Below are 13,229 nucleotides of genomic sequence, written 5' to 3' on the forward strand. Positions count from 1 at the left end.
CTTGGACTTCTTCATCTTCCTCTGGAGCTTCGAAGTTCTCCTCATTGATAACTTTCAGTTTGGAGAGCCAATCTAACCCTCGCGTGTGAACTCTTAGCCATCCATGATAACCACCGATGACGCCATTTCGGATGCCTCTAAGCTCCTTGTCTTTCTTCAACGGACTTCTCCACGCCTTGTGGACTCTTTGTATCACCTTGAGACTTTGCGCGCCTAGATCCCTCACAAGGAAAGGTGAGAGACTTTCTTCGGTTGGCGCTCCCCTCATGGGGTACCCTAGCTGTCTTATGGCGAGTGCGGGATTATAATTAATACAATCCCTAGTCCCTATCAATGGAACATTAGGGTAGTCCCCACACGAGAAGAGAACTCCTTCCTTGCCTTCCTTCCAACGAGGAAACCAATTGATTGCGTTGCCTCCTATTCCAGCCAAATGTTGGTCCCAATCGACTCTTCCTTTTTCGGCGCAAGAGCGATAGCTTTGAAGCGGACACGGGTGTCTTGTGTCTTGTTGGAATAGGTGTGAAACCAACCACACACAGAGAGCGGGTAAATAACAGACAATCCGTGCACTGTTTTTCTCACATCTCCGGTCAAAGGTATCAAACAAATCTGCCAAGATAGCCACCACTGGACTCTCCTTGCCATGGTGATATGCGAGGAAAGCATCAATGGCGGCTAAGTCCTCCAAACCGTCCATGTTCGGAAAGAGGACAACCCCAAAAATCAACAAAGCTAGTATATCCGCAAATGGGCCCCACTTATCTTGGCTCGCCATATCCCTTGCCTTGCCTTCCAAGTATTTCCATGGCAGGCCCACTACGCCGTTGCGAGTTTGCTTCATGCGATCCAACTCTCTTGCTGAATCCCCGACCACAGCTGCAATCTTGCTCAAGGAGGGAAGAAACCCGGAGAAAAGATACGGTTTTCTCCCCCCAAGAGGGCATCCTAGTATCTCCTCAAACTCTTCAATAGTCGGTACCATTTGGAAGTCCCCAAACGTGAAGCACCTCAACGGTTGGTCATAGTATTGGGCGAGGGATACGACAGCTTCCGTAAATACCTCCGCTGCGGTCAAATCTAGAATCTTTTCGTACACTTTGCGAAAGGCTTGCCTTTGGGGAGGTCCCATCAATCGTCCCAATTCCTTGAGGCTGGTGACATCTAGAATTTTAACCTTGACTTGATAAAAGCTTTTGCCGTTTTGATTTGTCCCCATCATTTACCTAAAAAAGGGGTGGATCAAGACTCCGACATGAATGATGCAATGCGTATGCATGAAACGAAAAGAAAACAACACAAAGGGGTAATTCACACATACGAGACCGCAGGGATCCAATTTTAATGCTACGTTTTGGGCATGATGGCGCCTCAACATAGTATTAAAAAGGTCATGTATTACTCTAAAGAAACCAAACATCACTAGCAAAACTACAAACTAGTTCTATTTACCAAAAAATGCATGAGAACGAATGGCACGGAGCGTGTTTGCTCTTTGCCCCTATTTGGGAACCTATAGGACAATATCTAGGGGTCTCTAATAACTACTCCCCAACAATTCATAACTCACACGGTTGTTTTCTAGAGGTATCATCACTCAAGATAATAATATTGTGGCGGTATGGAATACCAGCGACAACACATTATAAAGAGAGAAAGCTCTAGACGAGGTTTCACTATTATCAAGCAAGTCGGAGACCTAGCATGATGATAGATTCACCTCCACTCCTTAAATTCCCATGAACCCGGGTATAGGGCCCCTTTTTTGCTCAAACCCGTGGGTGCTTAGAATGCAGTGTAAAGAATGCGAAATAGACAACAGTTATTTACATTTTACACAGTTCAACAAATGCACACACGAAGTTTCACAAATCCACAATTCCTTAAAATAGGCCTAACTCACAAAAAGGTCCCCAGTGGAGTCGCTAACTGTCGCAACGTGCCCTTTTGCGGGCGAGCGAAGGCGAGGCTCACGGGTGCGCTTTCCAAAGGAGGAAAGATGCGCGGAGTCGCCACCAACGTTTATTTGTGGAAAACGTCAGAAAAACCGAAGGAAACCGGTCAAAGTGAAAATTCTAAGTTCGGGAGTTGTATTTACGTTTGAGGAAGGTATTAGCACCTCTCACGTTTGTCTCAAAGGACAACAGCCTATTTTTTAGAATTGTGGAAATTGTATTACCTTAACTTTTATTTCTTTTTATTTTTTGAGGTCGACAAAAGCGGGGCTTTTGCTCCTACGTACCCCCCATCGAAGAGGAAATCAGACCTACGTAGTTCTTTCTTAAGGGTGAATCAAGCGATTCTTTTTACTTGAATTTGTGATCGTTTTAAGGCGTTGGACCTTAAAAATGATCATTTTTACTTGGTAAGAAACTGAAATGATAAATTTTCAAAATCCTATTTTTTGTGGACGAGCTTGACTAGACGAGTTGATTTTAGCCTTAGTTCCACTTTAGTTATTAGTCAATTCAATTAAGAATGAGAAATCCCAAAGAGAAAACGTCCGATTTGATTTTTCCACTTTATTTTACTAAAAGATATTTTTTATTATTATATTATTATTTTACCTCTTTTTTGATTTCCAACGTGGTTACTGCACGACCGAATGGTCGGAATTCATTTTAACAGAAATTAAGGGATGATACAATTCAAATGATCGGTGGAAATTTATTTTATTTTTAGATTAGGCGAGAAATGACTTAAATAAATGACTGAAGCACGTCAAAAGGGGGTATAGAAAGCGAATGAAAACCAGAATAAAAATACATGAAACAAAATGTGGACCACCACGGGTACATAGAATGAATTGAAAAGCTCGGTTTGAGGTACTTACCCGTTGAAGACTGAAGAAAACGAAGAACGAACGATGAATGTCGAAGAACGGTTGAAAATCTTCGCGTAATTACTCACGGAAACGTTACGGAAACGTTACGGAAGCGCCTCGGCTTGGATTTTTTTCACGGAAACAATTATCCTCAGCAATTTCGACAGAATAAGAAGTGCCAAGAAGGCTTAACCCCTTCTCCCTTCACTCCTCCCCCTATTTATAGCAAAATAGGGGAGGAGCTTGCCACCCAGCTCGCCCAGGCGAGCAAGGTTGCTTCCTCCAGAAGCAACAGCCTTCGGGAGGAAGAATCTGGAAGGCCCAAGTGGGCCTGATTGCTATTTGTACCCCCTATTTTTACTAAATGCACCCCCCTTTACCTTTTTTGGTAATTCTTTTTCCGTAACGTTACGAAACTTTACGAATTTCGTAACGATACTTATTTTCCTTCCGCAAGGTTACGAAGCCTTACGGATTATGTATCCACTCTTTTTTAGCTTTTGAAGAAGTTACGAAAACTCACGGATTGCGAAAAAACACCTCCTTTCGACTTCCGTCACATTACGGAATTTTCACTGATCGCGTAAGCCTGCTTCCTTTTGATTTTCGGCACGTCTCGGGACTTCACATATTGTGCAACAAAGGGTGCCAAATATCTCGAAGCGGCCAATCAAAGGTTGTATATCATCAAATAATAATCCCCGGACGAAATTAGGGTATGACAGTAATCAATTAAAATGCAGGCATAATCAATTAAATATGCCAGAAAAACTCCCCTGAGGCCTTTATAATTGATTAAAACATAAGGTAATCGATTAAAAAAGAACACAAAGGCAAAAGAAGCCATAAACCATAACATGTAATCGATTAAAACGAGGCAGTAATCAATTACAACAAAACATAACACCAGAAAAAGCTTTAAGCCAAACATGTAATCAATTACAACATAGAACCTTAAACCATATCACCACAAAATAAATCATGGTAATGGATTAAATCATGGGGTAATCGATTAAAATAGAAGGTTTCAAAAATTGATAACCACACAACAACACAGTGTAATCGTTTAACACGAGAGAGTAATCGATTAAAATAGTGAAAAACACAAAATGATAAAGTAAAATATGTATGTTTTAAAAAAAAAATTCAACCACATATCAGCATATCAACATACTAAGATATTACTGAAGAAAATAACAAACATAGAGAGCATATATAACAAGCTACATGTACTAAAACATAACATCATCCAACACTAGATCCATCTAAGATACCTAGTTCATTCCTAATAAAGAAGAACTTATCTCTAGCAAGAGGTTTAGTAAAGATGTCAGCTAGATGATGTTCACTATCATCAAACTCAATGCAACAATCACACTTTGATGCATGATCTCTAAGAAAATGGTGTCTTATCTCTATATATTTGGTTCTAGAACGCATAATAGGATTTTTAGATAGATTAATAATACTTTTGTTGTCACATTTCAAAGGAATGTGACCAAGGATTATGATGCAATCCAAACCATGGAAGCTTGGTTTGGATTGTTCCAAAAGCAAATTCAAGAATACCATTGTTAACCTTCAAAGAACACAAGATAGAAAAATAGAAATGATGAAGAAGCTAAAGAAGATGAATAGAACGACACCATGATCCATGGAATATTGATATGTCAAAGGAGGATTCACCACAAAGGAATAGCTTCCTTGATAAGAATCAATAATGTTTTCATTCAAAAACCAAAGAGGCTAAGCTCTCTCTAAGTACAAGCTTAATTTCAATTATGTCAAAAGTTCCTACAATTAAGAGTTTCTGAGTATTTATAGAACTAGGCTTAAGAAGATAACTAAGCCTCTAATAAGGCCTATTTACATCAAGCTCAAGACCATTACACAAATAAACAAGAATTAAGAATTTTCAAAAATACATGTTGAAGGTTTGCGCTAAGCCAGACATCTCACGCTAAGCCCAATTCTCCTCGAGTTGGATGTCGCGTCCCTAAATAATGATTGGTTTAATAGTAATAAATTAAATAGCATAAACCATGGGAAATTTTTTTTTCTTCTTTTTTTTCTTTTTCTCTCTCTTTTTTTTGTACTATTATTCATTTCACGGTAATTAAATTCAGAAGGAAACTTATCACTATAGAGTCCTGAATGGCCAGTTCACAACTCTATTCGGAGTCATTTCTTTCTGATCACTCATAATCCCCAAACTATTTTTCTCTTTCAAAACATACCAGCCATCATTTTAGGTCGTCAAGTGAAAAATAATAAGATACGGTCGGTAAACTCTTTTCAAATAAAATTTGTTAACACTTCCTTTTCAAATAACAAGATTAAACATAATTACATTCATCATCTAAAACTGTCCAAAATATGGGAGTTTGAAAATAACATAGTGACATCCAGAGCAAAGGTAACAACTGTGGTGGCTTCAGCCACAATATATACAACCATCAAAATTTCTATACAATAGGTCTACCCACCCAAAAATCAAAAGAGTAAACCTAGCAGTGTGAACTAGATACACCCACCCACAAAAAGTATGTACGCCTAGTCTAAGGAGCTGTCTGCTATGATGAAGAGTCATCACTATTCGCTGTCCCTACAGGGCCGCTCTCCTCTGTAGAGTCTGCCTCAGATGCAGACACAACATCCTCTGGAGAATCAACATCAAGGAGTGGGTCCTCATCATCCTCAAGTAAGTAAAGGGCATCCATAGCAGGTTCAGGGGGTAACTCCTCTGGGTCTTCTTCAAGATCCTCTTCAGAGGATGATACCTCTATCACTTGAACCGGCTCAACTAGTCGATATGGAGTAGGTGTAGGTAGTATCCACTCCACAGACTACTGAAGTGTGCGTGCGGGTTCCTCCGGATGTACTAATGAAGTAGCAGTAAGTCGAATTGTGCCACGGAATCGGCACCTCTCATTGCCTTCGAGGTTCTCCCAAACACCCTCAAGGCACTCCATCACCACACGATCATGGATCAACTGCGCTGCCATTGCGATCTACAAGAGATAAAAGAAAGAGGGTAGACTCTTTCACAAGAAATCTAACTACACAGGTAACATACAATGCGTCCCATAACAGCTACGCATAGTCAGAATGTCTTTTTCAAGGGATTTCCTCTCTGGTAATCGATTACCAGTGCCCAAACACGAATTACACAGCTTTTGCACATGGAAATCTACAAATTACACTGTGTAATCGATTACACCTAAATGGTAATCGATTACCAGTGCCCTATCTCCCTGTGTAATCGATTACACCCAACTAGTAATCGATTACCAGTGCCCTATTACTCTGTGTAATCGACTACACACCATTGGTAATCGATTACCAGAGGCCATTTAACATCCTATCTCCATTTTTAAGCCCTGTAATCGATTACACACGCTTGGTAATCGATTACCAGAGGCTAATTTTCCAAATACCACCCAAGATACATAGCTGGCCAGCCACCACACAAGCCTCCTTGCTTTGTGGACTTTGTTCTTTTATTGGTTGACTGCCAAGAGCACGCCTTTGTAGGTACATCACAGGTTCTCACTGAATGACTATGTTCGGGTTGGGCCGGGATTGGTCAAGCATGGTTTTGGGCAACAGCACCCCACCTGACGTCCCCAAGGTCTCTTGACCCTCGCGACATATCTCCAGGTACCACTCTGTGGTCAACAAACAAAAGTAGGAAGATTGACTCTTCCATGCTTTCTCACATCAAGCTTAGTGGATTATGGGGTACCCGTCATATGTGGTACTAGGTGGCGATCAGGCGATGGCGCAAATCAACTCTCCCACTTCCACAAGTCAAATATAAACCGACCATCCCCGGTTGCCCACCTTTCAACTGAGCTCACGCACTCCTGCGTAGCCCTTATCCTCGTTCCTCTCAGCATCGGGTCCCCATCAACCCCTCCAAGCTTCCACAATATTCAAGCAATTCAATTCCAAATATCATGAAACTACCCTCAACCAAGAAAACAAAGTAGAGGCAGAAAACTCTACCCAAAACACATTCAAATACCACAACTTTCCTTACTCATATACCCCAGTAACATTCTCTTTGTTCCGATTCGTTAACCGTTGGATCGCCTTGAAACTTTTACTGGAGGTTCCTAGTACATAAATCTACATTTTGACCGTTGGGATCTACTAGACAATGTCTGGAACCCGATATGTACTACTCTTCCCATGACTAGCAATGCCAACCATTTTTCTGCACTATGTTACAAAAAAAAAAAACTGCTACACAATTCAACAGCATTTTTCTGCATAATAGGGCAGATTTCGAAATCCAACTTGCCCACATCCAATTTTGCTCAAATTGGATCCTACAAGTCCTAAATCATGTATAAGTCATATTTAAACCAAAAGCAAGCTTCAGATCAAGGTAAATCAAAATCTAGGTATCCAAAACCCATCAATTGAGTGACTTTTCAAGGTTTGAGAAGTGAAAATGAGAATGGGGTAATTTTGGGGTAAACTCTCATCTCAAACAAGTCTATAACATTAATTTAGACTTGCTCAAACTGGTTTTAAGGTGAAAACCCCAGCCATTCAAAATTTGACCTCTCAACACCCAATTTACCCTAGAAATGGCTCTCCTATTTCACATTTGTCAGTCATTTTTCTCATTTGCTCTGCCCAATCTTTCCTACAAGTCCTAATTGACATTTTAAACAAGGATCAACCCACTTTAAACTCCAATTTTCACTAACCCCAAATTTGGCTTTTCAAAACCCTCAAAATCTCACACTTTTCCACTCACATCACTACCATTCTCACATTTAACCCTAAGTTAACTCTCCCCATCATCTCTACCAATTTTCTATCAACAATTTTAGCATACAAATATCACAAAGCATCATCATAAAACCCTAAAACGGAATGGGTAGCTTTACTCACATCAAACATGTCAAGTTTAGCATGATTTCAACAAATTCCTTCACAAATAATTACTCTAAGGCAATAACCTAGTAGAACTACCCATCATAACTCCCAAAAACCCAATACCCACGAATTTCATGTGAGAAGAAGTCCACCCATACCTGAAATTCGAAGCCCCACAACGTAGAGATGTGCTTCACGACTCCGAAAATGGCTTCTCCTTGCAATTTGGAGTAGAAATGATGAGCAATTTTGGAGCTTCAATGGTGGAGAAAAAAGAAGAGAAGAGCAAGGTGGGAAGAGGGAGGAAAAGCTTTCTGAAATCTGCTGAAGAAGGAGAGAGAGAATTTGGCTTTTATTTTAAAAAAAGATTTTCTCTTTCCTTTTTCTAAAAGCAATGCCACATGTCTCATTTTGAGTGGAGCAAAAGGGTCCACTTTTTTTCTCTTGATGTGACTTCATACTCAGCCACAAGGAGAGAAAAATTTGACCTTTTGGATGCTGAAATTTTGCCTCGGTTTGTGTGCCGCCTCTCTGGTTCCAGTTCCTCGCGTTTCTCTGCATCCGTCGGGGCCCGTTTTCGAAAGTAGGCAATATATATATCAAAATGCTCAGAATGAGACCCTGAGCGTGGTTCAGAGGTTGGTTTTGTTAAATTTTTAGTTGCACGCAAAACGATAATTTTAGACTAATTAATTGCGAATTAATCTATAACTGTCCAGTTATGGATTACTCTTCGTTAATTAGTCTAACCCGCGTATCTTTCCCCCAATGTACATACTTCTACCAAGAATATATATATATATATATATATATATATATATATATATATATATATACACACACTGAATAATACATATATATATCATTATTTAAAATGTAACACTTACAAAATTCCGGGTAGAAATTCTAGGATGTCACAATACTCCCACCCTTTAAGGAATTTTGTCCCCGAAATTAACTACTCTAGGAATAAACTTGGGTACAATTCTCTCACCCTATCCTCTAACTCCCAGGTTGAATCACCCTCATCGGGTCCCCACTGCACTTTCACCAACGCGATCTCTTTTCCTCTCAACGACTTCATTCTTCGATCAGTAATCTTCTGAGGTTGTGCTTTATAAGTGAGGTTATCCTTCACTTGTACTTCATCCAGTGCAAGTACATGTGATGGATCCGGGTTGTATCATCTCAGTTGAGAGACATGAAACACAAGGTGCAAGTTCGATAAGCTCGGAGGTAAAGCGATTTGATAAGCTACAGGCCCAACCTTCTTCAAAATTTGATACGGACCCAGATACTTGGGCATCAGCTTCCTAGATTTGAGAGCTCTCCCGACTCCGGTTATAGGAGAAACCTTCAAAAACACATGTTCTCCTTCTTGAAAATCTAATGGCTTTCTCCTTCTGTCATAATAGTTCTTCTGCCTATCCTGGGATGCTTTTATTTTCTCTCGAATCAATTTCACTTGTTCGGTAATTTGTTGTAGCATTTCAGGCCCAAGGAGTACTGCTTCCCCATCATCGTACCAACAAAGAGGAGTTTTGCACTTTCGTCCATATAGAGCTTCAAAAGGAGCCATACCAATGCTGGCTTGGTAGCTGTTGTTGTAAGTAAATTCAATCAATGGCAAACATTCCATCCAACTGCCATGTTGCTCTATAATACACGCTCGGAGTAGATCTTCTAGAGTCTGAATGGTTCGTTCATTCTGACCATCTGTTTAAGGATGATAAGCTGAAATGGGCTTCAGCTTTGTCCCCAATGCTTCATGTAGACTTGTCCAAAATCGTGAAGTAAACCTTGGATCCCTGTCTGATACAATACTGGAAGGAATTCCATGTAACCTTACTACTTCTTTGATGTACAACTCTACTAGCTTCTCCATTTTATATTTCATATTTACCGGGATAAAATGAGCAGATTTGGTGAGTCGATCTACTATGACCCACACAGCATCGTGTCCACAACTCGTCTTGGGTAAACTAGATACAAAATCCATAGATATGCTCTCCCATTTCCATTCCGAAATTTCTAGTGGCTTTCATTCTCCTGATGGTCGTTGGTGCTCAGCCTTGGCCTTTTGACATGTCAAACATTTTGCTACATATTCAGCTACATCTTTCTTCATGCCATGCCACCAAAAACTTCTCTTCAAATCTTGGTACATCTTAGTCATTCCTGGATGGAAACTAAGACGGCTTTTATGTGCTTCTTCCAAGATCTTAACTTTCAAATCATCTAATGGCGGTACACATATCCTCCCCTTGAATCTAATTAACCCGGTTGTGTCCTTCTTAAACTCCACATCCTTACCTCCCATCGCATCTAACACTTTGCCTTGCAGAAACTGGTCATCCTCTTGAGCCTCGCGTATGTGATATACGAATTCATTGGTGATCTACAACGCTCCCACAAATAAGCTCTTGGGTCGCATCTCGATTGCCAGATTTAGATCTCGAAATTCCTCTATCAATCTCTGTTCCAGAATCATCATGGTCGCAACATGTAAGGACTTCCGCCTCAGCACGTCAGCTACTACATTAGCCTTTCTTGGATGGTAGGAAAGACCAAAATCATAATCCTTGAGGAACTCCATCCATCTTCATTGCCTCATATTAAGTTCCTTCTGATCGAACAAGTATTTGAGGCTCTTGTGATCGCTGAAAACTTCAAAACGAGTACCATATAAATAGTGCCTCCAAATCTTTAAGGCAAAGACCACAGCTGCTAGTTCCAAGTCATGGGTCGGATAGTTAACTTCATGAGGGCACAATTGACGTGAAGCATAAGCCACTACTCTTCCCTCCTGCATCAATACGCACCCTAAGCCTTGCCCGCTCGCATGGCAATACACTTCAAATGGTCTCTTAGGGTCGGGCAAAATTAACACTGGAGCTGTTGTCAACCACCTCTTTAACTCTTGGAAGCTTTGATCACATTTCTCATTCCAGACAAACTTCTCATTCTTACGAGTCAATTTAGTTAGGGGTAGTGCCAATTTAGAAAATCCCTCAATGAATTTCCTATAATAGCCGGCCAACCCCAATAAACTTCGAACTTCTGTTGGAGTTGTCAGTTGTTGCCACTCCATAATCGACTCCACTTTAATCGGATCCACCGCAACCCCGTCTTTAGAAATCACGTGCCCCAAGAACTGCACTTTCTCTAACCAAAATTCACATTTCGACAACTTGGCGAACAATTTCCTATCCCTCAGAATATGCAACACAATTCTCAAGTGCTTTTCATGATCCTCCTTATCCCTTGAATACACCAGGATATCATCAATGAACACAACCACGAACTGATCTAAGTAATCATGGAATATACGGTTCATATAGTCCATGAAGATAGCCAGAGCATTAGTCACTCCAAATGGCATGACTAAATACTCATAATTCCCATACCGAGTCTGAAACGCAGTCTTTGGGATATCTTCCTTCTTAACTCAGATTTGGTGATACCCCGATCGCAAATCTATCTTCGAAAATATCGTCGCTCCCCTCAATTGATCAATCAAATCATCTATCCTCGGTAGGGGATATTTGTTCTTGATAGTGACTTTGTTCAACTGCCGGTAGTCTACGCACATCCTCATACTTCCATCCTTCTTTTTAACCAGTAAGACCGGCGCTCCCCACGGTGATACGCTTGGGCGAACAAATTTTTTACTTAAGAGATCTTGCACTTGTGCCTTCACCTCTGCTAGTTCTACTGGAGACATCCTATAGGGCGCGATCGACACTGGATTCGCCCCAGGCACCAAGTCAATAATGAATTCCACTTCTCTCTCAGGTGGTAATTCACAAATGTCATCAGGAAAGACCTCTGGAAATTCTGACACCACTGGTATACTGCTAACTTCAGAGACCTCTTCCACATTCATGGAGAACAACACTATGTAGGTTCGAACATCCCACACTCCATCGTTGGCAGCATTCTCTTTCAATGGTTCATTTGGAATTACACTTCCACCAAATACTAGCATCTTCTCTTTGCAGTCTAGAAAGATATAGTTAGTAGATAACCAATCCATTCCCAAGATCACATCTAGATGAGCTAAAGGTAGGCAAATCAAATCCGCCATAAAAGATCGACCCTCAATAGTTAAAGAACACTTCAAACACACCCGAGAGGTGGTTATAGGCTCGTTAGTCGGAGTAGACACCACCATATCATATGGTAACTCCATCGTACATAACCCCAACCTCTCCACACATGATGAGATATGAACGAATGTGTGGCACCCAAATCATAGAGTACATCTAGTAGTTTATCAGCAATCAAACACTTACCCTGTATCAAATCGTCGGAGGCAGCAGCTTCTGATCCACTCATAGCAAATACCCGAGAGGGTACCTTTGGTCTTCCACCACTAGTGTTGTTGTTGTTGTTAACATTACCACTCCTTGTGGGATTAGTAGATCCACGATTGACTGTGTTAGAATTGGCAGTTACCGTTGGTCTCCCAGTCATTCTACACTCTCGAGCATAATGGCCTACCTTGCCACAAATATAGCAGCGATTCTCCTGTGTCTGCTGAAGTTGTGGGCAATTTCTCCTAAGATGTGGTCCTCCGCACTGAAAGCACTGTACCCCAGTCCCCTTTGACAGGCTAATGTTGGATGTAGCCATAGGTTGTTTCCTCTTGTTGCTAGAATATGGCTTCATTCTCTTATTACTGTTTCCTCTAAAAGGGTGGCTTCTCTGTGGTCCTCCAAAGCCTCTAGCTTGCCTCTCCTTCATCTTGTCCTCAAATATTCTGCACTTTGTCACCAGTTGATTGAAATCCATGATCTATATGTAGCTAACTGCCTTTTGAATCTCCAGTCGAAGCCCGTTCTCAAACTGAGCACATAAGTCTTCTTCGTTCCGAGCATCTTGGTATTGAGGCCAGTACTGTAGAAGTTCATTAAATTTGGCCATGTATTTTCCAACGGACATGTTCCCCTGCTTCAAATCCAGAAATTCCCTCGCCTTTCGCTTCCTAAGATCTCGTGGAAAATAGTTGTCTAGGAATTTGTCCTTGAAGGCATTCCAAGGAATCACGCCTCCAGGTGCTGCTATTGCAGGTTTCACGAACTTCCACCAGTTCTCAACTTCTCCTTGGAGCATGAACGTTGCATAAGGGACCTTATGCTCCTCGAGACAACCCATCACCTCAAAAATCTTCTCAGTCTCAGCTAACCACAACCTAGCACCTTCTGGATCATAGTCTCCACTGAACTTCGACGGGTGGTTCTTACGGAAAGCCATGAGTCCCCGATACTCTGCCGGCTCCACATCACGTTCCTGCACTAGAGTTTCCAGCACAGCTGAGATGCGGTCTAGGACATCACGGTTCTGATCCCTGCCATACCTAACCTGTAGGGAAGCTATTAGTATCCAAGAAATTCTACTGAGAGAGTGTACCATATAGGTTATGACAGTTACAACAATATCTCTCTCTATATATATATGTATATACAACAATTCTACTAAATCAATTGCACTTTCCTGCGTAAGACAAGAA

General features: G+C 41.1%; 1 protein-coding gene across 1 annotated transcript; it reads right to left on the bottom strand.

Moving 5' to 3' along the window:
• Nucleotides 1–12,514: 12,514 nt before the first annotated feature.
• LOC114391596 lies at nt 12,515–12,874 on the bottom strand. Its single transcript, XM_028352586.1, has one exon. It carries the CDS (start codon nt 12,872–12,874, stop codon nt 12,515–12,517), a length of 360 nt encoding a protein of 119 aa, XP_028208387.1.
• Between the last annotated feature and the right edge of the window lie 355 nt (nt 12,875–13,229).

This window comes from Glycine soja, chromosome 17 (assembly GCF_004193775.1).
Source record: "Glycine soja cultivar W05 chromosome 17, ASM419377v2, whole genome shotgun sequence".
NCBI classification, from domain to species: Eukaryota; Viridiplantae; Streptophyta; class Magnoliopsida; order Fabales; family Fabaceae; genus Glycine; species Glycine soja.

Excerpts from the sequence above, each read along its gene's own strand:
- LOC114391596 (XM_028352586.1), bottom strand. The coding sequence starts at position 12,874 with ATGGGTTGTCTCGAGGAGCATAAGGTCCCTTATGCAACGTTCATGCTC.